This window comes from Oryza glaberrima, chromosome 7, assembly GCF_000147395.1.
Source record: "Oryza glaberrima chromosome 7, OglaRS2, whole genome shotgun sequence".
NCBI lineage: Eukaryota > Viridiplantae > Streptophyta > Magnoliopsida > Poales > Poaceae > Oryza > Oryza glaberrima.
The window spans coordinates 23,279,352-23,302,403 of NC_068332.1; the positions used below are offsets into that span (position 1 = coordinate 23,279,352).

General features: G+C 44.6%; 3 protein-coding genes across 4 annotated transcripts; all 3 read right to left on the reverse strand.

The window, feature by feature from the left end:
* Window positions 1-594: 594 nt before the first annotated feature.
* LOC127778862 (origin of replication complex subunit 6) lies at window positions 595-4,480 on the reverse strand. Its single transcript, XM_052305503.1, has 10 exons — window positions 4,222-4,480; window positions 4,081-4,127; window positions 3,866-3,970; window positions 3,684-3,764; window positions 3,404-3,515; window positions 3,256-3,318; window positions 3,016-3,103; window positions 2,748-2,839; window positions 1,919-2,012; window positions 595-1,684 (listed from the first exon to the last, which is right to left on the reverse strand). The coding sequence occupies exons 1-10, from the start codon at window positions 4,339-4,341 to the stop codon at window positions 1,596-1,598; spliced, it is 891 nt and encodes a 296-aa protein (XP_052161463.1). The 5' UTR covers window positions 4,342-4,480; the 3' UTR covers window positions 595-1,595.
* A 4,366-nt stretch (window positions 4,481-8,846) lies between these two features.
* On the reverse strand, window positions 8,847-12,724 carry LOC127778241 (cysteine-rich receptor-like protein kinase 6). The gene is made up of 7 exons (XM_052304813.1): window positions 11,732-12,724; window positions 11,306-11,434; window positions 10,612-10,742; window positions 10,298-10,508; window positions 9,946-10,183; window positions 9,704-9,854; window positions 8,847-9,616 (listed from the first exon to the last, which is right to left on the reverse strand). The coding sequence occupies exons 1-7, from the start codon at window positions 12,552-12,554 to the stop codon at window positions 9,266-9,268; spliced, it is 2,034 nt and encodes a 677-aa protein (XP_052160773.1). The 5' UTR covers window positions 12,555-12,724; the 3' UTR covers window positions 8,847-9,265.
* A 3,487-nt stretch (window positions 12,725-16,211) lies between these two features.
* LOC127778575 (cysteine-rich receptor-like protein kinase 6) lies at window positions 16,212-19,840 on the reverse strand. 2 transcript variants are annotated; one of them, XM_052305192.1, is made up of 7 exons: window positions 18,922-19,840; window positions 18,269-18,397; window positions 18,005-18,129; window positions 17,667-17,892; window positions 17,349-17,586; window positions 17,065-17,215; window positions 16,212-16,835 (listed from the first exon to the last, which is right to left on the reverse strand). In XM_052305192.1, the coding sequence occupies exons 1-7, from the start codon at window positions 19,706-19,708 to the stop codon at window positions 16,533-16,535; spliced, it is 1,959 nt and encodes a 652-aa protein (XP_052161152.1). In that variant the 5' UTR covers window positions 19,709-19,840; the 3' UTR covers window positions 16,212-16,532. The 2 variants fall into 2 exon arrangements, with proteins under 2 accessions (XP_052161152.1, XP_052161153.1); XM_052305193.1 differs by having other exon boundaries at window positions 17,667-17,877; window positions 18,922-19,838.
* Between the last annotated feature and the right edge of the window lie 3,212 nt (window positions 19,841-23,052).

Consider the following 23,052-nt stretch of genomic DNA (forward strand, 5'->3'; position numbering starts at 1 on the left):
GTTTGCTAATTAAAATTAAATTAAGGGATGGTTAGGTTACATTAGATTGATTTTTTATAATTATTATGGTTTGGTTGAGTATGTACTTCTTTCCTTTTTTTAAGAAAGAAAAGAAGGTATTTTTCTGGCTATTTTTAAAGTAGCTTATTTCGCTTGTGATTCTTGGATTGGGTTGCCGCACGTTGCGTGGACTTTCTTAGAGTTTCAATTTCTAAATTTAACTTCAGGAGTTGGATGTGAAATAGAGTTATGAAGTAACATAAACTTAACTTTGAACTTTCAAGTTTATTTTGTGAGAACGTTTCACCCAACTCTGTTTCTATTTCAAGTAGCTCTGAAATTGTTTGTCTGCTCTAACTCTATGAGAAATGAAGGCGGAGCTAGAGCTTGTCAAACATTCCCTAAGTCCAACGTTGTGAGATGATACAAATATATTGATTCTTCAATTTCGTTTATGCGTTGTCACTATATAGTGAGTTTTTTTTTTCTTCTGTTTCTTGGTATGTTTGTGATTTGACGTAGACTTTGGAGTACCAACGTTGGACTTGGAGCATGGAATGCAACAAGAAACGGACAAATCATGCGTCACTGTGATTAAGAAAGAAAACAAATCTTTATTTCTCCACAATTGCACTAATATTAATCAAAATCGACTAAAATATCTTCGGACTTCAGCAGAAGATACTAATGCCTCTTCACCCACCGGCCGCCTGGCTACGCATGCCTAACGCCATTACGCCAGGGATTAAGAGTTGATCTCCATCCCCATGGCAGCATGAAAATGGACGTCTCATAGATTCATCATCATTAAGTAAGCAATTGACCTACATGATATTTTGCAAAGACAATCGCTATGTTAGCAGCTATGGAATGAGAAGGTCAAAAGCCTGCAGCCCTGCACTACTTCAATTATACTACTTTAGATTAAGAAGCATATTAAGCTTGCACTTTCCAAACCAAACAAAATAAATCTATTGGTAGTGGAGGGTATATCATTGTCTCATTGCCAGGCATTTGACTGTCAAACAACCTTGAACCGTGTTACCATGGCGTCAAAGACAGAGCACAAAGTGCTGTCCTTGTTATTCATGATTCATCTCATCTCCATAACGCTGGTTTCAACAGAAAAATCTGGCCAAATTTAACTAAGAAATTTTCAGGCAGTACAAAATGTTACCAGCATCTGTAGAACTCATTATAAATTAAACAAGGATACAGAGTGCACTTGGGTAGTCTGCATTAGAAGATAACAGCGACACATGCAGCATGCACCTTGAAATATCTTGGCAACTGGCAACTGAGGATATAAAATAAGAGAGCACTTGGCTTAAGACTGATGGTCGATGACAGCATGAAAATAGAACAATTCAATGAATTCCTCGTGTACATTTAAAAAAGTCACTTTTTTTTTGAAAAAACAAATATGTCATGTCATCATTTACACAAGAATGTCGCGAGAAAGTAACTTTTTTTTTGTTGATACCATTATGTCAGCATCTTAGAACAAATGAGAAAGGGGGGCAACGATTTCCTTCATGCATTCAGGAGGAACTTCTATGATGCTAAGAGCATTTTTTGCCTCCGTTGAGAAAAATTTAGTTGGCTGCCGATGATACTTCTAGGGCCATGTCTGACGGCTTCTTCTTGAAGTTAAGCTGAGCTTGTTTCCTTGGTTTTGCAGGGTCTGCAACAATACAGCACGATAAGCTCATCGGCTAGATCGTTAAAACTCACTAAGGCCATGTTTAGTTTCCCCCTATTCCCAACTTTCCATCACATAATATCACATCAAAAAATTTCCTACACACATAAACTTCCAACTTTTTTTCCAAACTCTTAACTTTCTTCAAACTTCTAACTTTTTTCAGGAACTAAACACACCCTAAGTGGACGAGGTAGAACAGTTCAGAGTCCAAACCTGGTTTGGTTTGCTTGTTGGAGGAGAGAACCGATGACTTCCAGTCATTGTAAGCTTCCTTTTCCATTTTCTTGTGTCTTTTGTAAGTCGGCAGCTGAGATTGGAAGAAACAGGAACAGCTGCATCAGTCAGTTGTCCAGAAGAATGCACATATCATTTGACTACAAAAATCTGTGACGCCAAAAAGAACCCAAATGAACGTAAAAGGAATATGATCAGAAACATTCTAAAGGTGCTACAGGTTCAATAAATTAGAAACTACTCGGAAATATGCACAATCATATTCACTTTGGAGTCTTTACCCTTGAAATTTTTACAAGCTCCTCTCTAAAAGTTTAGTACATAATTAAGGAATCAGTATTCATAAGTGGCACACTGGCACCATGCATTTGTATCGGCTTTTGCAGCCATTCATTGTGTAGATTAAACTATATGTTATCATATTTCAACAAGCTAAAATCACCAAACTAGAAGGTTATGCCTTTGTAACCAGAAAACCTTACTGCCAAAATCAAAAGGTTCTTTACAGGTTAAACAAATGCAGCATGCAATTTTTTTCCAAACAACGTTTACAGAACCAACCAAACTTATATGTTGTTCTTTTTTTTCTCGCTCTCATCTTACAAAATGCAAGTGACCAAGTGAACGTTTGAAACTACACCATTGTTAGCCTAATGTTGCAGAAAAAAATTCATATATAGTATCAATACCAAGCATCTTAGGCAGTTTCATACTCTGCAAGTTACAAAATAAGGCAAGCTTATCCCTAAAGTTTTATGACATGAATTATCAATACTCTGCAAGTAAGCCATATTAAAGTGGTGCATACGTCTAGTTCATCTTGGTCATCCCCTGAGGATTCACCAGATGAATCACTGTCGTCATCATGTTTCCTTTTGCTAGGCAAAACATCCAGCAGTTCTGCGTCAAAGGTTACAAATTATGAGTATACTGCACAAGATTCCAAGCAAATTATGCACTTCAACACTGCTAGTTGTCATGTGTATAATTCTGAAATGAATAGTCAATCCTGTATATGAAGAAAGGATGCTGAGAAATTAAGGAAAAAAAGGATGGATCCTGCAGAACACAGATACCTCTACTCCCTTTTATGGACTTTGCATCCTTCTTCTCTTTGGCAATCCCAAAAACATCAAAGCAAAGGTCTGCCATGGATGTTGAAACCTGCAGCCACCACAAATTAACAGTCAAAACAGGATGATCCATAGCATAAATCCAATCATGCACATGCATACTCCCATTGTCTAGACATGGGTGCTAGGATAAGATATATGCACTAGCAATTCACGTGAATATATGAGACTGTTAATCATTACAGTTGTAAATTCAGAACTAGATGTTCCGCATAAATCAATCAACTTCAGCTTGTCAACTTTAAGCTGCAAAATAAATAGGGGAAAACATCAGCATACAAGATGCAAATTATCTATATAAAAAAATCATTGCTACTGATTCTGCTAGCACCTTATGCCTCTTTGCACATAAATAGAATGCAGCTGCAGTGAACACTGGTCGACCAAAGTCAGTGCTTGCCCGGCGAGAAGGTGGCAGTGCCACCAAAAAACGCTCCTTGTAGCTGAAAGAAAAACACATTAGGTACAGTTCGAAGGCATCAAATAATTTGTATGCAACACTCGACTACAGCTTAATCAAACAAAATTGCACAGCTCATAATGAACAATTGGACTCAAATACAAGATTTCAGTACAAACGAGCTTCCACGGCCACAAGAGAGCAAACTTACAGCGACAATCCCTTCTGCACGAAAGGTATCAGCCTGACACAGCCGAACTGGATGCCCAATTCACGCACATCCAATGTAGTCCTGCAAGAGGAATTAGGCAATTCCATTGTATTAGTCAAGAGCGAAGACGAGGCATAGTTTATACGCATCGATTGGTAGAACAGAAGAGGAAAGAAGCGTACTTGACACCAAGACCATTCTGCAGCGCGTTGAATGATCTGATATACGCCTTCTCAGACATGCCACTCATCCGCACCGCCTCTGCCCGGTCGAATATCACCTGGAACCTGCGCAAACCACCAGATTAGCAAACCAGGTCACGCCACTGAGCAACACGATTCCCCCTCTAGGCGGGCAATTCGTCGAACACTTGTAAGGCAGTTCGTCGAACACTCACTTGGACGCCGCGATCTCGAGGCAGATGATCGCCTTGCACACCTCCCCCTGCGCGAAGCCAAAAGATCTCTCAGAGACACGAACCACGAGCCAAGCCAACCAAAAAGAAACAGCATAGGAGGAAAAAGCCCCGGTTGCTCACGATGCCGAGGACGGAGGAGTCGAAGGTGACGTCGCAGAGGCGGCGGAGCTCGGCGGCCTTGCGGACGACGGGGCGGGAGCCGGAGAGGCCGAGGCGGGAGGCGATCGACGACATGTCCATGGCCGCCGCAGCCGCCGCCGGTGGATCGATGGGAATTGGCGCGGAGCGGGAGGCGGTTTGGGCATTTGGAGCGGGAGAAAATGGTGGGCAGATTTATGAGGTTGGATTTGCGGATTTGGGGATTCTTTTGGCGGGCGAGGGGGATGGCGGGAGACGGGAATTCGCATGCCTTTCGCGCCCTTTATGCTTTTGTGGGCACCTGCAACTGCAAGTTGCGGCGAATTTCTTCTGTTGACTCGTTGACTGGGCTTCGGACGATGGCTTGATGGACCGTTTACCTACGGATTCCTTTGTGTGTGGGCCTCAATCTCGGCCCACAGATGTAGTATATGTTCTTTTTAGCACTTTTTCCTTGCATGAAAATAGAGTTGCTATTTGGCACACGTCTATTCCCAGAACATGCTTTTTCATATGAAAGTCTTCATATAAAAGTTTACGGGTGAAAGTTTTTCGGGCAAAAGTTTTTTTGATGAAAATTCTTAGGGAAAAAAAGGTGTGCGCTAAATAGCAGCCCTCACAAGAAAATGATGTCATGTTGGACAAACACGAAAATTATGCATTAAATATTCTAAAAAAAATTGGTTGATGTGTATAAAATATTGTGTTAGATTTTTTTTAACGCGCAAAAGAATTGCACGCCAATATATTAGAAGAAGAAAGCAGAGTTTAGTTATACAACGCAAATAGCCAGAAGTCCATTGCCATGGGACAAGGAAAAAAGAAGAAAAAAAAACAAGTAACAAGAAAGAAAAGGTTAGCTGCTGAAGAGAAACGCTCCTATCGTGAGGGAGGGTGGGGTGGGGAACCCCACTAACTCCCAACAGGCCCCCAAAAAGCAGTGGCGCCAGGAGAAGATCACATACGGTTTTACTGGAGAATGAAGTCCAGTTGTAACATCCTTAAATTTTAAACTAAAATTTGACTGCATCATGCTGACTTTTGATTAAATTTGTTTGGTTCAAAAATCTATTTGATTTTTATTTAAAATTGGTTCAAGTATTAGAACCCTTCCAATTTACTATAACCTATTTCCTTTATTCTAAATCCTAGTGAATTTTGGGCAAATTCTCTCAAATTCAAACCATAGATTATTTTCTTAGTTCATCCTAATATTAGTGAGGATTTGCTATACTTTAAACCCTAGTGAAACCCTTCCAAACTCCTAGTTTAAATTCAAATCTTTCTAGGGAAAATATTCAAAATTTTTTACTGTTCATTGCACTCAAGGTGCTCGACAAAATGCCCAGCCCAACTAGAGCAGCCCACCTTCAACCTAATCTTGTGCAAAGTTTAGATTTGGTCATAGGGGACCACATCCCACTGAAAAACCGTAGCTTTCTTTGCCTCTTCCTCCCCTTGCGCGCGCCGCCCGGGCATCCGACTTTGTCGCGCGTCGGCCTCGGGGCTGCTTGCGCGTGCCCGACCGCCTTGGCGCGCCGTCGCCCATCCGATGCCCTCAGCCCACCATCGCCGCACCAATCTTGACGACGAAAAAGCCAGGACGACGACCGCCGCACGAAATCACCGCTCGACGCCGTGCGCTCCCGTCCAAGCCGCCGCCGAGTATGATTTCGCTTCTACCCGGGGTGAATCGCGCCAATTCTTACCGCACGGTTGGATTGGAGATAGACGGTGGTATCCCCTCTCATAATTCAAACCATTCACCCCCAAGCCGGCCGTTTTCACCCTCGCCGCCGCCGCGCGTCGCGCCCGGATTGGCGCCAACACGTCGCCAGCCGAATTCACACGCGGTCAAGCCAATCCTTCGCCGGTAAGTATTCAAACGTGGCCTCCCGCCACTCAATTTGATCTTGCCCGCCCTCTCTCAGCCCCTGCCACCTTTGCCTCATCCAAATCCCGAGCTCATCCATGGCGATGACGGTGCCCGAGCTCATCCGCTCCTTCTAGCCCTATAAATAGGACCCCAATCCCTTCCTTGTCCATCATCCATCATCAACAATCAAAGCCCTACAACCCCGAAGCTCTGCTTCGCCAACCCACTCCATTAACCAACATCGCCCGTCGGTCGAACACCTTGTGCGCGATCGACTCCACCCCTCTCCATCCATCCTCCACCCTAAATAACCCTTAGAACACTTATATCCTACCATGTTCTAGCATAGTAAGCCCTAACTGAAGCCCTACGTCGAGTTTTACCTCGCCGCACCAAGCCGAGCATCGCCGCCCCCGCGCTGCTCTGTTCTTCGCCGCCGCGAAGTTTTTCCGGCCGCAATCCATCGTTTCAACTGATCTCGGTGAGTTCTTCCGTTTCAACCATCTACATACTATCTAGATTCCATTTTAGCAATCCCTTTGCACTATCATGTCACCCTCTGAGCTGCCGACGTGAGCACGGCCGCCGCCTATGGAGGCGCTCGTCGGCAACTATGCTCCGCGCCTTGCCAAAGGTTGGCAAGCTGCCGGAATCCCTCTAGGCACCTCGTAGATGCTCTAGAACCCCTCCCCTAGCCATGTCTAACTCATATTGCCTCGATCGCCATCTCGGCCTAACCGTGCCACCGCCGCCCTAGCCGCTAGTCCGTCCACGCATCAAATTAACTCCTCCACCGCCGCTCGCCGTCGCCGGAGATCCCTAGCTCCCTCCCCTCCTCGGCCGCAACCACTTTCCCCCTCCATCGCCGCCGCAATCACCAACCCTAGCGCCGCCAGCTTGAATTGGGGAACGGCTGGAGGTTGAAGAAGAGAAGAGAGAGAGAGAGAGAGAGAGAGACAGGTGGGACCCACACACAGTGCCATCTCACTTTTATTTGATTTTCAAACTTTAGAAACCCATATCTTTTAAAATATAGATCCAATTCCAATGAAACTTGGACCAATATTCTTCTAAAATCATTCTCTATCTTTTGAGCCTCTTTTTGCTATTTTTGTATTTCATTTTACTTTCTCTATTTTTCTTATTTTTGGATTTTATTTAAACTCCTTTTTGAATTTAAATTTTATATGTCTAACCCTAGGTCTTGAGGATTCCTCTGACACTTTAGATAATATCAATCAATCTCAAGACATCGAGCAAAGCAAGTTACCATATACTTGTTGATCATTTAAGCCTATATTTTACAAATTATTTATTTATAGCCTTCTATTCAATATTCTATTTTCTATGCATAAATTAATCATAGAAACCCAGATAATTTAGTATTGCTTATTTTGCTTACAATCTGGTTAAAATACCCTATACTTAGATTGGGACAATACGTAAGATTTGGATGATTTCCGGGTGGCTAGTATTGTCTCAATCGATATAAGTTTTACCAGGTACTTATGTCGAACGAACGGGTACGACCGCAGTTTCTAGAATGGGGACAGACCTAGTTATTAGGTTAATTGACAATATGGCACCTCTGTATAGTGGTTCTTATTTTTAAGTCCTCGCGCAGGAGGCAACTATAGCCGCGAAGGGCAACTTTTAACCATTACCATGTACAGGTAAATGGTTTGTGATACTCGAGTATAAACTATATGGTATATTTCTAAACCCTGATCGAGATGACGTGGTGTCATACGATCAGTTCCCCTTAAATACCTCGGGAACGCCAGAACTCCTCTTGCTGCTGTTAACATTACGTTCAGAGCATATGAGGATATAAGTTTATGGAACTGGTGCCATAATTGTTAATGACTTAATACTAGGCCATGACTAAAGCCGATGATTATCAGCAAGTCATGGACTGCGGGTAAAGCGTACATCTGCTGCAGTAGAATATCTTTGAAACTATTCGAATAGCCGTACTCATGGAGTTGAGTACCGGGACTCATATGGTACCCTGGTTAGAAAGCTAAATTTATATGTTTTTATAAATTCTGCTATAACTTTTTCAGATTGTCCAATACTGCTTTTTGCAAAGAACCCTATTATATGTCAATGCATTACATAATTCTGTGATAACTTGCTGAGTATGGTGAATACTCATCCTTGCTCTTATGACCCCTTTTTCAGATCTGGGTCAAGAGGAGGACCCTTATGACTATTACTACGAAGACCCCGATAACTTAGAAAATCCCTAAAGGTTATACCTCACTAGTCAGAATGTATAGAAACTTCCGCTGTATATTAATTAGATAGGTGAGTACCTATTATTGTAAAACTCTTAGTATTGTAAGACTTTAACGTATGCAATGAAGAACCAGTTATATTGTATGTATCAATTTTTACTGATCCAGGGATTGATACATTAATCTCAGTCGGATCCAAGTTGTTAGTTTTGGGCTCCGACACCAGTACTACTGAAAAAGAACATTCTGGAGTTCCGCCCCTTCCACAAATGCCAGGAGACCTGAAGAACAAGGGAGTCGAAGCCTTGCGAAGATGCTTTGGCAGGCAGTCCCGAGCAATCGACCACCAAACCTAAAGTGAGCAACCACGGGAATGAGCGAGGTCAGGCCAACCAGGAGAAGATAGAACATGGTGCCAGACCTAACGAGCGAACACACAAATAAGTAGGATGTGGTTCACCGTCTCCAATTCTTGAGTGCGGAAAGTACAGGGCAAGTGGTTATCAATACCACGCTTTTGCAGGAGGTCAGCCGTCCAGCAACGCTGTTGGAGCACAAGCCAAAGAAAAAGCTTGCACTTAGCATGGCCTTTAGCCAGCCAGAGCAGATCAGCACAAGCAAATGAGTGCTGACTGATGAAGAAGGCTTGATAGGCCGAGCGGGTCGAGTAACGCTGATTGCTCATCCAACGTCAGACAAGTCGGTCCTCCGTGAGTTGCTTTTATACGTCTTCATAATATAATACAGATATTATCTCTCAAGACAAGTAGTTTGTCTTACAATTAAGTACTACATATGTCCTGAAAATACAATAAATACACAACCATGGAGTCATCTAACTCGAATTACAGATCACATAGTTATTTCCTCGTGCATCAACATATTCATACAAACAAGGAATGCGTATGACTTATCTTGGTTCAGGCTCTGTTACTGTCACATCATTTAGTGACATGGCCGTCGAGTGCTTGGCCGTGGAGTCGGTTACAGGGTATGGTTGGGAATACATGCTTGAACCAATATTAATATTGCCCAACATTTCTGTGAAAAATGCAGGTCTCGATGGAGCTTTAGCTGAAACTGTATTGCCGTCAAGCATGATATTGATCATTGACAGAGTTGGCCTATCCATAGGGTCCTCTTGGACACATACAAGTCCAACATGAATGCACCTCAAAATCTCATCTAGAGAGGAAGAATCACTCCTCAAATATGGGTCAACCATCTCCGTGATAGTTTTCATTGCCCAATGTTCCCATACCTGCATCAATATAATCATGCTTGTTAGATTAAATTGTCGTTGCCACTAGAAGTAGCTAGCGATTGTGAGGTAAGGTAAGATACTCACGAGGCTCAGAAGATCAACAGCTTGTTCAGAGTTGTAGGAGTCACTGTTTTTTCTTCCTGTGATGATCTCCAAAAGCAACACACCGAAGCTGTATACGTCAGACTTTATTGAATATTGCCCACGTAAAGCGTATTCTGGTGCCATGTATCCACTACAAGAGACAAAATATCGTCAAATGTAAATATGTAATCATTTAATCATTTGGAGCATGCTACTAATATAGTAATATTTATGATACTTACTAAGTTCCAACAACGCGGTTAGTTGTTTCTTGTGACTGATCATCTCCAAAAAGCCTTGCCAAGCCAAAGTCTGAAATCTTAGGGTTCATATTTGCGTCCAGTAGAACGTTGCTTGCTTTTAGATCACGGTGAATTATCTTCAATTGAGAATCTTCATGCAGATATTGCAATCCTCCAGTGATTCCTTTTATTATCATGAACCTCTTTGCCCAATCGATTTGTTTGCGTTTCTCAGGGTCTGCAGTTCAGTAAAAAACATCATCATCATGTGAACATTATAATTCTATTTTCAATCTTATAGGAACAAATCAATATATTTTAATTGAATGCATTCCAATAAAGATGATTATACCAAAAAGAAATGTGTCTAGACTTTTGTTAGGCATGTATTCATAGACAAGTAGCTTCTCTTCTTGTTCCAAACAAACTCCAACGAGCCTCACGAGATTCTTGTGCTGGAGCTTGGCAATTAAAACCAGTTCATTTTTAAGCTCTCCTATGCCTTGTCCAGAACTCTGAGAGAGCCTTTTCACAGCTATGGTTTGGCCACCGGGAAAGGATCCCTGTACAAATTAACATGTTATTGACTAAAACCTTATGCTACAACCGAAGAAACTTAATAAATTAATCCACAATCATATGTGCCAGAAATTCATGTCCATATACCCTGTAAACTGCACCAAATCCTCCTTCACCTAGTTTGTTGTTTTCAGCAAAGTTATCTGTGGCAATCCGTAGTGTCGGTAGATCCATAATAAGAGATTCGATGTTTTGAATGTCCTCAGAACGAGAAGAATCTGTGTCATGGTACGTAAGAGCAAACAACTCATCAGTTTAAAATATATACTCTCTCCGGAGAAAAAAATATATTTGATGACAAGGACAAGATTTGTTTAAACTTTAAAGTTTTGATCATCAAATTTGTATTAGAACGGTGTTATAAAACCTAGCAAGTTTATGATATTTTGATAGTACTTTTGAATACAAATCTACACATATAATTATCTTTTTTTAAAAAAAAAGACATTTTGAGTAATTATTGATGACCAACTTTCAAAATTGTCCGAAATGTCAAATATTTAAGAGATGAATATTTTTGTACTTCATGGAGGAGACATGGCATAAAAAGCACAAATTTAGGAATATATCTAAGAACACAATTAGACTCTTTTTTTTAAAAAAAGAAGATAGTATGTAAGCTGGATTATTAAAGTATTTAAACCAAACTAGTGAATCCTTCGTATATTAATATATCTTCCATGTTACATATGCTCTCTGTGATTCCTGAACTCATTGCAAAGAAAGGCGACCAATGATATTTTTGATAAAATTTCAACAATTTCGGTCTCTTGTAACTTACATGATAGTGACAGCTTAGTAGCTTTTGTTCTCCTCCTCCAGCAACAAAAGCAGATCATAGCGCTAGCAAGTAGAGCTGCCACTATCGGTAGTACAATTGCAAGAATCTTACCAGTTTTACTCTTTTTCCCTGAAAACAAACACAATATTTCAAATAATGGAATTTCTAGCAAAATAGTACTATTAGTTTGAACTAAAAAAGAATTCAAAATAACGGTCCTAACTAATACACAAAGTTTGAATTGAACTAATACAAATGTTTAAGACATGTGTATTGTGTTTATCTCTAAAATAGAAAACAACTAAACTATGCTCTTCTAATTCTAATATATTAGCGTGCAATTATTTTTCGCGTTCGTGAATAAAATAGAAAACAAAGAATTTCCAAAGCCATAATAAAGTAGGAGTAGCAAAGGCAAGAACGCACCGGGAGTTCCCGGCACCGCCGGCGGCCGGCTCACCGGCACCTGCACCATGCCGCGGCCGGTGTAGAACGGGTAAATCTCGTACCGCGCGGCGCACCGCACGCCGACGAGCCTGGCGCCCTGCGCGTTCGGGTTGAAGTAGGCGTGCATCTGGGCGATGGTGTCCGCCAGGCACGCCCGGCAGCGCCCCGGCGCCATGTCCGGCGTGCACCACGCCATGCTGTAGATGACCGGGTAGGTCGGGTCGAAGCTGATCTCGCCGGTGCCGAACCTCCTCGCCGCGGCGGCGGTGTAGTCCGCCGTGGCGTTGAGGACCTCGTAGATGGCCCCGTTGAACTCGCCGACGTCAGAGACGGTGACGTTCTCGGTGTTCCGGAGCTTCCTCTCCATGTCCGCCGGGTTGGTGGCGGCGCCGAGGAAGTCCCGGCCGGAGAAGGTGAGGACGCAGCCGTCGTAGATGATGTGTGCGCCCCTGTTGTTCGGGCACAGGCTCCGCGCGTCCGCGAAGGCGCTGGCGACGCAGGCGCGGCAGCCGGAGGCGTTCTGGTTGTCGATCGGCGGGCAGAACGCGAGGGCGTAGACCGTGTCGGGCGCGCCGCCGACGGTGGCGTTGGCGAGGAGGTCCGGCGAGGTGGAGGCGTTGCTGGGCAGGGCGGCGGCCAGGACGCCGAGGTTTCGCTGGAACGCGCTGTTCGCCGTGTAGTTGCTGCTCCCGTTGCAGGCCTGCCATGGGTACGAGGCGGCGAGGGGCGCGAGGGTCAGCACGGCGGCGGCGATGGCGAGGACATGGACGGCGCGCAGCATGTTGCCACTACAGCTCAACATTGTGCGTCGAGCTAACACGCGAGTGGCTACCTATTCTAGTAGGAGTACATCGGAGGGAGTGACAAGGTGAGAGCAAAGCATGTTTGGATCCTCAGCTCTTGCCTGGCTAGGCTACGTGTTTGGAACTTAAAAAATAAACTGCTAGAGGAAAGCTAGCCTTTTTATTTAACGACTCGCACCAGAAAGTGCGAAGCTCATATTGATAGAGCAGAAAAAATTATAATATTACAACCTTGGGAGGTCGTAACCAGGAAAAAAACAAAGATTTTCCACCTCCCACGCAAGAAAAGCACCAAACACAAACCCAGAATAAAACTAGCACCGAAGCGGTCGTCGCTAGACCTCCAAAGGAACTACAGTCGAGGTCGCACAAACCTATCCCTAACAACTGACACTAAACCCCAACTCTAGCCACATATTTGGGATTGAGAGAGAGAGAGGGGGGTGAGAGAGATGGAACCGATCTCCCCCGTAGGCCCTATGACATGGCCAACTTGCATAAGCTAGGATGCTGAGAGAAGAGGACATGCATCTAGAGAGCGATATTGCACCAAAAGTCTGGGAGGATTCAGCCAAGGTTGCCTAGACGACGTCTCCAAAGAAATAAACGACGGAAAAACCACCGCCGTCATCCGTAAAGGTCTCAAAGAGAGCTAAGACTAGGTTTTCACTCAGCAGTTCCACTGGAGAAGGTGAGATAACTCGACAACGCCCTCAGGAGGGGAGGACACTCGAAATGTCGTCGTTACCGGCCCAGCTAAAGACGGGCTAGGTTCTCACCCACCGCCCTCTACTTGCGAGTCCACGGCTGACGCATCAATGCTCCGCCACCGTCAAACCTCTACCGACATGTGGGACCACTGCACCGGTGCCCCCGCTGGCCAGCCTTTGTGCGCCGCAGACCGCACCACGCCCACCGCAGTTCCTTCTTGCACCATGCCCACCTCCGCCACTGCCGGCCACGCCTCCTCGCGCCGTGCCGGCCTTCGACCCCTCCTCCAGTCACTGCCGCGCCGGCCAGATGCGGTTGTCTACCATGCCTCCCCAGCTAGCGGTCCGCGGCTGCCCGTGCCTCCTTTCGCAGTCGCCATCGCCCACTTCCCACCATCAACGCCGCGCCCGCGCCCACATTCGGTCTCCTTCTCCGCCGCTCGACTCCTTCCCCACCTCCACATGCTACTGCCGGCAACGGCCTACCGCCGACCATTGTGTCGCCAGCCGCCATCCGGCCAGATCCAGCCGAGGCGGCGCGGATCTAGAGGGACTTCGTTGTTGTTGCCGCTACATCCGCCACCGTCAGTCCCTATCACCAGCGACCCCCCTCCTCGGCCAGATTTGGTCGGCACGGCCCGGATCTGGCCATCGGTGCTGCTGCCCCGGCAACTCCCCCGGCCGCCGAGCGCCGGATGGGCAAGACGAGGCCCCGTCGCCGCCATCTTTGTGGCTGCACGGCTTTGTCGGCGCCCTCTCAGGCGGCGGCGGCGAGGCGAAGGAGGAAGGCGGCGGTCGTGTCGCCTCCCGAGCCGCCGGGGGAGGGCGACGTGAGAGGAGTAGGACTATTCAATGGCAAAATTCACTTTCCACGGTAAGTACACAAGGAAAGTAAACCAACCAAAATATGGGGTTGGCAAACCAAGCAATCAGGCAAAGAATTGGTTTGCCCTTGCCGAGCGAATTAAATTTGAAAATATACTGTTCATTCAATTTTTTCTCAAAAATATTCGAGATGTAAAAACTCGTGCAGAAAGATACCATCGGTGTCACACTTCTGTTGCGCGAAAATGACGTGGGGATTACGTCACGGGCGGTATCGCGCGGCGAAAACCCGAGACCGCACGGTCTCACGCGTGCGGTCTCGCGGAATTGAAGAGCGAGACCGAACGGTCTCGCAGAAGCAATCAGCGACACTGTCCAATGGGATCCATTTCATTAGTGATTAATTACTTAATTAACAATTAACTAATAATATTTAGTGATTAATTATCCTGATTAGCGATTAATTAATTATTAATTAATCACTAATCAGGATAATTAACTGCTAATTAAATCGGCAAGTCACGGTATCGCTATTTGCTTGGGCGATAGCGTTGGTTGCTTGATCGGTATCGCTGTTTCCTTGAGCGAGACCGCGCGGTCTCGCGCCTTCACTGCACGATACCGGTCGCGACGTCATTTCCACATTATTTTCGCGCAATGGTTGTGCGAGACCGATGGTATATTTGTGCAAAAGATTTTGCATCCTGAATATTTCTAACAAAAAAAAATTGAATGAACGGTATATTTTCAAATTTAATTCCTTGCCGAGCTAGGATAGCTGGGCAGTGGACCACTTTTGAAATTGAAAAACAATTGGACTAGAAAAGAAAATGAGAATGCGAATCCAAATATAGGAGATATATCTAATCCATACACTGATAAAATTAAATATGGAAGAAACCATATCTAGACAAAAAACAGTCCATACATGGAGAAACAATCTATCTAGATGGGACCTGAGATCTCGCTGTCAGAGCCAGCCAAGAAATTCTTGAAACCAAATGACAGGGGGAACATGATGAGACCCAATATGGAGACAACCGTGGTTGAGGGAGACATGTGTGAACAAGGTTGCATTTGACTTGGCTAGTGTCTGATCTGCGACGGAAGGGGTACTATACCGGGCCCCATGAAAGGTTTAGTCTTCACAAGAGTCAATGTTCTTTAGGCCATCATATATGGTGATTGGTGGGTATGCAGTCGAGCATCGCATCATACACTTAGATATTTGTGGAATTTACTCGGTGATATCCACAGTTTTTATCACTTTCTTTGCTAACATTGTTGCAAAAACATAAATACTTGAGAAATAATCACAAACTTAAGCCGTAGGCGTACTTTGAAAATTGGTCATGACAAAATGAGTAATATTTTGCAATTTGCATGGCTTAATTTTGTATTTGCGAGATGATAACTCTCTAGCAGCCGTACGTAGGCTGATCACATAAACTTTTCTGAAATGAACCTATGCAGTTTGAATTGGTTGTGAAATCATGAGTTGAATCTTAGAGCATGTTCAATGTGAGAGGAATAAAGTTTGTCATTTCATTGCCACGGTACACATGTGCTACTTTTTGTTCTTTCTTGCAATATTTAGCAACTAAAAAACAATTAAAACATGACAATCCCTTTCATCTCTCCATTGCTGCTCTTTTCTCTCGCCTTTTTTTTTTCTGTTTCACTAGTAAAGCCGTTCCTTGAACATGAAATTGCTCTAGTTAGCAATCTTATAGCATTAGCATCTAGTTATGTCTAGTATCTGTAGTTTTGTACTCTAGGAGCTAAAATATCTTTCTTGTTCTTGGCGAACATTGCACATGGCCTTTTAGTTGTTACAATTAGATTTGGTGCAATGAAATTGTGAGGATAAATGTTGAGAAACTGCCAATGGTTGAATGAGACAAGGGAGAACATGATTGGATTGGCGGTGCAAATGCAAAATGACTTAATTGTTGGTTAGTGCCTGTCCCATAGGGAAAGCTAGATGCATACTAAATGCTCCTGGTCCTCAAAAGGCTCAAATATGGCTCTCGTAGCACCGAGCATCACATCGTATATCTGTTGATTTATAAAATATGAGGTACCTTTTGTGATAATGCCGTGACAAGAAGAGTTTTTGACTAGTTGCTATAGATTTACAGAGTTAAGTCTTCAGTAGAAAAGTACATTTGACAAAAGAGTACACTTCTAATAGAACATTTGGCAAAGTCTATCATACATTAATACCTCTCCCCGTTGGTAATCGTACGTCATCGTACGAGACCTGCACCTAGTGCTTTGATGACTTCACGCAGGTTGTCGTTGATGCTCTAACAGAGAGTAAGATGGTCGCGCATGTAACCGCTAATTTTCAACTAAAGACGTGACACTTAACTAGATTGAGACAACGGGTACCGATGAATTCCAACCCCATCCATTTCTATCGTTAGATGACCAATGACTTTATCTAGGTTCAAGCTCAGTGATCGACGAATGAGGCCCCGAAGGTAATGGAACGTCCATTGTTTCCGTGTAGCTCCTGTTCCTGCCAAAGATATATGCCGGCCTGTAGGGTGCTTGCAGAGTGACGGTGCCACTACTGAGCATAAGGATGATCGCTGACATCGGCGGTCGGTCCACTGGGTTTTGCTGGACGCACAGAAGCCCAATGTTGATGCATTTCAGGATATCTCCTCTAGGGTAGTGGTTGCCCAGAGAAGGATCCACAATCTCTGTAACTGTTCCCTCATTCCAGTGCCTCCACACCTATCATACCAGTTGCTGATTAGCATTGAGAAAAGCTACTACTTCTTCCGTTTCACAATGTAAAACTTTCTAGCATTGCCTACATTCATTTAGATGTTAATGAATCTAGACATGTATATGTGTTTAGATTCATTAACATCTATATGTATGTGGGCAATGCTAGAAAGTCTTACATTGTGAAATGGAGGGAGTACAAAATACTAATTGCATGCGAGGAGTGTTTGCTTACAAGACTGAAGAGATCTTCGCAATGTTCAGAGACCACCGCATAACTGTTCCTTCGCCCTGTCACGATCTCCAAGACCAGGACGCCGAAGCTGAAGACATCCAGCTTCGTTGAGTACTGCCCCCGCATAGCGTATTCCGGAGACATGTAACCACTGTGACAAGATTCAGTTGAAAGTTAGCTTATAGAAGTACTAGGAGGTACCACTTTTTTTAACGTAAAATTTGGTACTCATGATAATTCCATGACAAGTGAAACGAATTAGAGCAAGTGTACAGATCAATTACAGCGTTCCAACAACGCGGCTTGTGGCATTCCTGGTTTGATCATCTCCAAAGATCTTTGCCATCCCAAAATCTGCAATCTTGGGTTTCATGTCTGAATCAAGTAAAATGTTGCTTGCTTTCAAATCCCTATGGATTATCTTCAATTGAGAATGTTCATGCAAATATTGTAGGCCTCGAGCAATTCCATATAGAATATTGTATCGCTTTCCCCAGTCAAGTTGTTTGCTTTTCTCTGGATCTAGTGCCAAATGACAAAAATTTCAGTTTAAATAACAATTTATTCACAATGTTAGATAAAATTCAAGTGAAGACAAGTACCGAAAAGAACAGTATCCAAGCTCTTGTTGGGCATGTACTCATAAACAAGCACCTTCTCTCCTTCTTCCAAGCAGACACCAATAAGCCTAACAAGATTCTTATGCTGCAACTTGGCTACCAAAGACAGTTCATTCTTCAATTGTCCTAGTCCTTGATTGGAGCAATTGGAAAGCCTCTTTACTGCTACTTCTTGTCCATCAGGGAAGACACCCTGAGCAATCAAACGCTAGATCTTATTAAATGATTTGACAGAAGATACGTCTTTTTTTAGTGTGCGAATAAATTAACATTGGTTCTCCTCGTGTCAAAGGGGGAAAATTTGGCACAAGAATATATACCTTAAAAACAACACCAAATCCTCCTTCACCAAGCCTATTGCTTTCATCAAAGTTGGATGTTGCTGATTGCAATGTTGAAAGATCAATAAAGATAGATTCAAAATCTTCGAGGTCCTCTGTATTTTCTGCACCATTGAAGTGGAATAGCCGTAAAAATATATTTTATTAGCACTATTCCATTTTGTGTGGCTTCACATTCTTTCTGTTAATGTTTTTCTTCCAAAACAGATAAGAATAGTGTTATATCATGCTGTAGTGTCTTACCGATGAGTGGTGTTTTGGTCGGCAATCTTTTCTTCCTCCAAATATAAAAACTAACTATTATGATTGTGAGTAATCCAGCAAATACTATCGGAAGTACAATTGCAAGAACCGGGGTTGATTTCTTTTTGCCTGGAATACAATGATAGATAAATCTCAGTTTAGTATTTCATATTTGTTGAGGAAAAAAAAAGGGAATAGCCAGGAGGTGCTAAACAGAAATATTTATAACTGAAGGGAGTAATGATATTCTTCATATCTTTTGTGTAGCAGGTTCGATATTCATTCACTATTACATTGATGAAAACATATGCCCATCATCTTGAGAAAAAAAAAATCATAGCGTATGCCTGATAAGTCCATCATGTAAAAGATCATACGTCTTAAAATATACTATTCCCTCCGTTTCTAAATATTTGATGTCATTGGTTTTTTAAACATGTTTGACCGTTCATCTTATTAAAAGAATTTAAGTAATTATTAATTCTTTTTCTATCATTTGATTTATTGTTAAATATACTTATAAATATATATATTTATATATTTCACAAAAGTTTTTGAATAAGATGAACGGTTAAGCATGTACCAAAAAATCAACTGTGTCAAATATTTAGAAACAGAGAGAGTATATTTTAGGGCGGACGGAGTGGACTCACCTTCCATGGCAACCTGCAGGTGCACCATGGCGTCGACGGTGTAGAAGGAGAAGACCTCAAACCGGAGGCCGCAGCGCTCGCCGATGACCTTCCCTCCCGGCGAACTGGCGGCGAAGACCTGCCGGGTCATCTCCTCCATGGCCGACGCTAGGCACGCGCGGCACTGCGCCGGTGTCAGGTCCGGCGTGCACTGAGCCAAGGCGTAGATCTTGGAGAACGGCTCGCCGTCGAAGTAGCCGCCGACGCCGACGTCGCCGGTGGCGAACCGCGCCGTCGAGTTGGCCACCGCGTAGTCCGCGGTGGCGTCGAGGAGCTCGCCGACCAGGCGGTAGAAGCGGCCGGCGGCGGAGGGGACCAGCTTCTGCGACTGCGAGCCGGCCACGACGAGCTTCTCCGGCGAGTTGGTGGTGGCCGCGAGGAAGTCCCGGTCGGAGAAGCGGACGGTGCAGATGTCGTCGTACATGGCGACGTCGGCGTCGCCGGCGCAGGCGTGCTCCCCGTCGCGCATGGTCTGCGCGACGCAGAAGTTGCAGGAGCCCGCGCTCGTGCCGCCCTGGCAGAGCGCGAGCGCGTACGCCTCGCCGGCGACGGCGAGCGTCGCGAAGAGGAGCGGGGAGGAGGAGGCGTTGCCGGGGAGGGTGCGGGCGACCTGCTGGAGGCTGGCATCGAAGCTGCTGTTCGCCGCGTAGCGCCGGCCGCTGCAGACCACCTCGGACGCCGCCGGCGCCGCCGCGAGGAGGGCCAGCACGAACGCCGCCGCGAGCGCACGGGCGCCGCCGCCGTGCATGGCTTAATAATCGTCACTAGCTACTGCTCAATCCTGTGTTACTTACGTTCACAAGATAAAATTGCAGAATAAATAGAGATATTTTACAGGCTTACACGGCCACGCCGCGCTACCTATAGCTGTTCCTTCCTGACGTGAGAATTTTACCAAAGCCTACGAAAATTAAACTGATTTATTTATAATTTCTTCGTGTGAAAATTCCCTCTGTGAGATAGGATGCCCAAATTAAAGTGTTTCATGGAAATATCTTGTACTCCCTCTATATATGACCGGAGAGAGTACTTCGTAGGTGTCGCCTAGATATAGGAGAATTGACATCAGATAAAATAGCGGCCAGTTATATATGTTGTGTCTAGTGGGACTTATTTCGTAATCCATTCGTCTTGAAATATAAATAATTTTATTAAAAAAATACAGTATTAAGATATATATTTTTTTCTTAGAATTATTTAGTATTACATGTGCAATTTTGCTATATATTTATCGATAATTTTTTTTCTAAAAATTTAGCCCGGGGGTATTATGTTTAGAGGGAGGAGGCTGCCCCCCAATGCCACGTGGTCCTCCCCCAAGGGGAGTCAGGCCTGAGGTGGGGTGGCGGCCACTCCTTCCCAAAAACTAGTCGGAGAAGGCTGTCCCCCGATGCCACGTGGCCCTCCCCCAAGGGGAGTCATGTCCGAGGTGGGGTGGCGGCCACTCCTTCCCAAAGACTAGTCGGAGGAGGCTGCCCCCCAATGCCACGTGACCCTCCCCCAAGGGGAGTCGGGCCTGAGGTAGGGCGGCGGCCACTCTCTGGCCGAGACTAGAGGGAGAAGGTTGCCCCCCAATGACACGTGGCCCTCCCCCAAGGGGAGTCAGGCCCAAGGTAGGGTGGCGGCCACTCCTTCCCAAAGACTAGTCGGAAGAGGCTGCCCCCCGATGCCACGTGACCCTCCCCCAAGGGGAGTCAGGCCCGAGGTGGGGTGGCAGCCACTCCTTCCCAAAGACTAGTCGGAGGAGGCTGCCCCCCAATGCCACGTGGCCCTCCCCCAAGGGGAGTCGGGCCCGAGATAGGGCGGCGGCCACTCTCTGGCCGAGACTAGAGGGAGAGGGTTGCCCCAGGCGCCACGTGGCCCTCCCTCGAGGAGGGATCGGGCCCGAGGTCGGGCGGCGACCGTCCCCTCCTGTGACTAGGGGTCGGGATCCCCCAACCCTCTCTCTAGGTCACCACGTACGGTGGGTTAGGTGTCCGCCTACAGGTGCCTACCTACCCGCATTTATGGCGACCCGAGTGGTCGCGAATGCGGCGTGCAGTGTACTCAACCGATCTGTGACCGGTCGAATGACCGATGGGACTGGCTAGTGCGCCCGTGCGCTGCTCGTGTGTCAGGCGGCGTGCAACCTGACATGTCCCATCAAATAATGATGGTGAGAGGTTCTCATCCTCTTATACCAGCCGGAGTCGGTCCTCCCGCTCTGGTCAAAGCTAAGCTCCCGTTTCCCGGTATAATAGAAGCCCAGAAGTCTTCACCCATTAAATGTTGAATGACATGGGCGCCCCCCGTGTCAGGCGGCATGGTTTGGTAGGCCCCACGACCGAGGCGACGTGTATGCGGCTTCCAAGTTAAGGAACAAGACATGCATTTAATGCAAAGATTGTAATACTTCTCGACAAAGTTAGGTTGTTGAGCCTATGTGGTAACCCCTTGAGGTATAAAAGGAGGTCCAGGCCTAGTGAGAGGGGGGGGGGGGGACTTCCAAGCGAACTGGCGCTTGGGTCTCGCAACCCCAAGCACTTGTGTTCTACACTCAATCAACCAAGCACAGGAGTAGGGTATTACGCTTCTTAGCGGCCCGAACCTGTATAAACCCCTTTGGTCTCATCGTCTTTGGGGGATTGAATCCCCTCAAAATCACACAGCTTCGCTCACCAAGCCCTCGAATCTCACCCGCTGCCCCCGGCCGAACTCACAAAGGGGGGCCTCACGGTTCCCTGGTGGAGGAGTTCATTCTCCGACATAATTATAATATAATCGTAGTGTAATTATATTGTAGATTGTATGTAATTATAATGTAACTTGTTTCACATAATTTTGAACTATTATATTGTTTTTAAGATTTGTGTAAGCAAGGAATGAAAAATATCACAGCGCGCACGCACGCATGAAAAAGGATTCAGTCCCACGACCTCCGTTTTATGGAAATATCATGTTACAAAGGGATTTTTAGAAGTTACATGTAAGTTATATTGTAGCTACATACAGATTATAATATAATTACATCATGATTATATTGTAATTATATATGTTGAATTTTTAGAAAAAAATTGTTGATAAATATATAGTTAGTCTCTATACGTGTGGGAAAACTTTTGAGCAGGAGAAATCATTTATCTTTGAGACCAACCCACTCATAGAGAATAGCGATGGCCTTCCTTTTACTGTCTATGCAACGATTTTTTTCCGAGTGTCGCCTTCAAGCGATCAATATCTGTGTTTTTATGTCGCTCATTTATCATATACAAATCAACGATGGCGCTTGCGTGTGACAGAGATACCGGATCCAACCAGATAGAACTTGAAGAAAAATTGATATTTAAGAATGGTTTTAGTTTTTTTACTTATATGGTTTTAGTTTTTTTTACTTATCCTTTTAAGCAATCGTAGAGATGTGTGCAATGAAAGTGCCGAATGATCTCTTAGCTTTTTCATTCGTTTCAAAATATAAGAGTTTTTAGTTGGATGAGACATCCTAGTGATAGGAATCTAAATAGAGAGCCTCTTCAGAATTTTAGTACTAGAATATATTTCATCCAACTAAAATCTTTTATATTTTTGGATGGATGGAGTAGAATTAATCTTGTTATGGAACAAGAAGATAAGAAGCTGGATAATAGCAAGGACTTTCTTGTATTGAGGTACATTAATCGCAGTTCCCTTCTCAAACTTATACGGTGCAACATCAAGCTATCTGACGCTCCCTTTAACCGGGAGGTTCTCATGCACAACCATTGTCTTCTTGGAGACCTGGAGTGCTAACTAGCTATAGCACCGTGAGTTGTGCTTGACCTACTAACTTTGCCTGGAAAGACAACAAATTGGTGTAAAAAAAATTAAACGCGGAGACTGAACAACTGCCCGCTCTAGCCGGGCGGTAAATCCGCCACTAAGTACCCGTTATTGATAGAGAAGAAAATCGTGATATGACATGGCTAGGCCGTTGCTTTGCTTCCGGTAAATAAATCCTTGCCAGCTGAGTGTATAAGCTCAGCTGCGTTCGGCAGACCAAGTTCTCAACTTCTCCTCCTCGTTTTATGTGTATACGTTTTTTAAACTACTAAACGGTGCGTTTTTTTCAAAAAATTT

Coding starts and splice junctions, on each gene's coding strand:
- LOC127778862 (XM_052305503.1), bottom strand. CDS start 4,341: ATGGACATGTCGTCGATCGCCTCCCGCCTCGGCCTCTCCGGCTCCCGC. Junction 4,128..4,221: donor ACTCCTCCGTCCTCGGCATC/GTGAGCAACCGG, acceptor GGCTTCGCGCAG/GGGGAGGTGTGCAAGGCGAT. Junction 2,840..3,015: donor GTCCATAAAAGGGAGTAGAG/GTATCTGTGTTC, acceptor CCTTTGACGCAG/AACTGCTGGATGTTTTGCCT.
- LOC127778241 (XM_052304813.1), bottom strand. CDS start 12,554: ATGTTGAGCTGTAGTGGCAACATGCTGCGCGCCGTCCATGTCCTCGCC. Junction 10,743..11,305: donor TACTAAGCTGTCACTATCAT/GTAAGTTACAAG, acceptor ACCATGACACAG/ATTCTTCTCGTTCTGAGGAC. Junction 10,184..10,297: donor TCTAGACACATTTCTTTTTG/GTATAATCATCT, acceptor ACTGAACTGCAG/ACCCTGAGAAACGCAAACAA.
- LOC127778575 (XM_052305192.1), bottom strand. CDS start 19,708: ATGCACGGCGGCGGCGCCCGTGCGCTCGCGGCGGCGTTCGTGCTGGCC. Junction 18,398..18,921: donor CCTGCAGGTTGCCATGGAAG/GTGAGTCCACTC, acceptor ATTGTATTCCAG/GCAAAAAGAAATCAACCCCG. Junction 18,130..18,268: donor GACCAAAACACCACTCATCG/GTAAGACACTAC, acceptor TCAATGGTGCAG/AAAATACAGAGGACCTCGAA.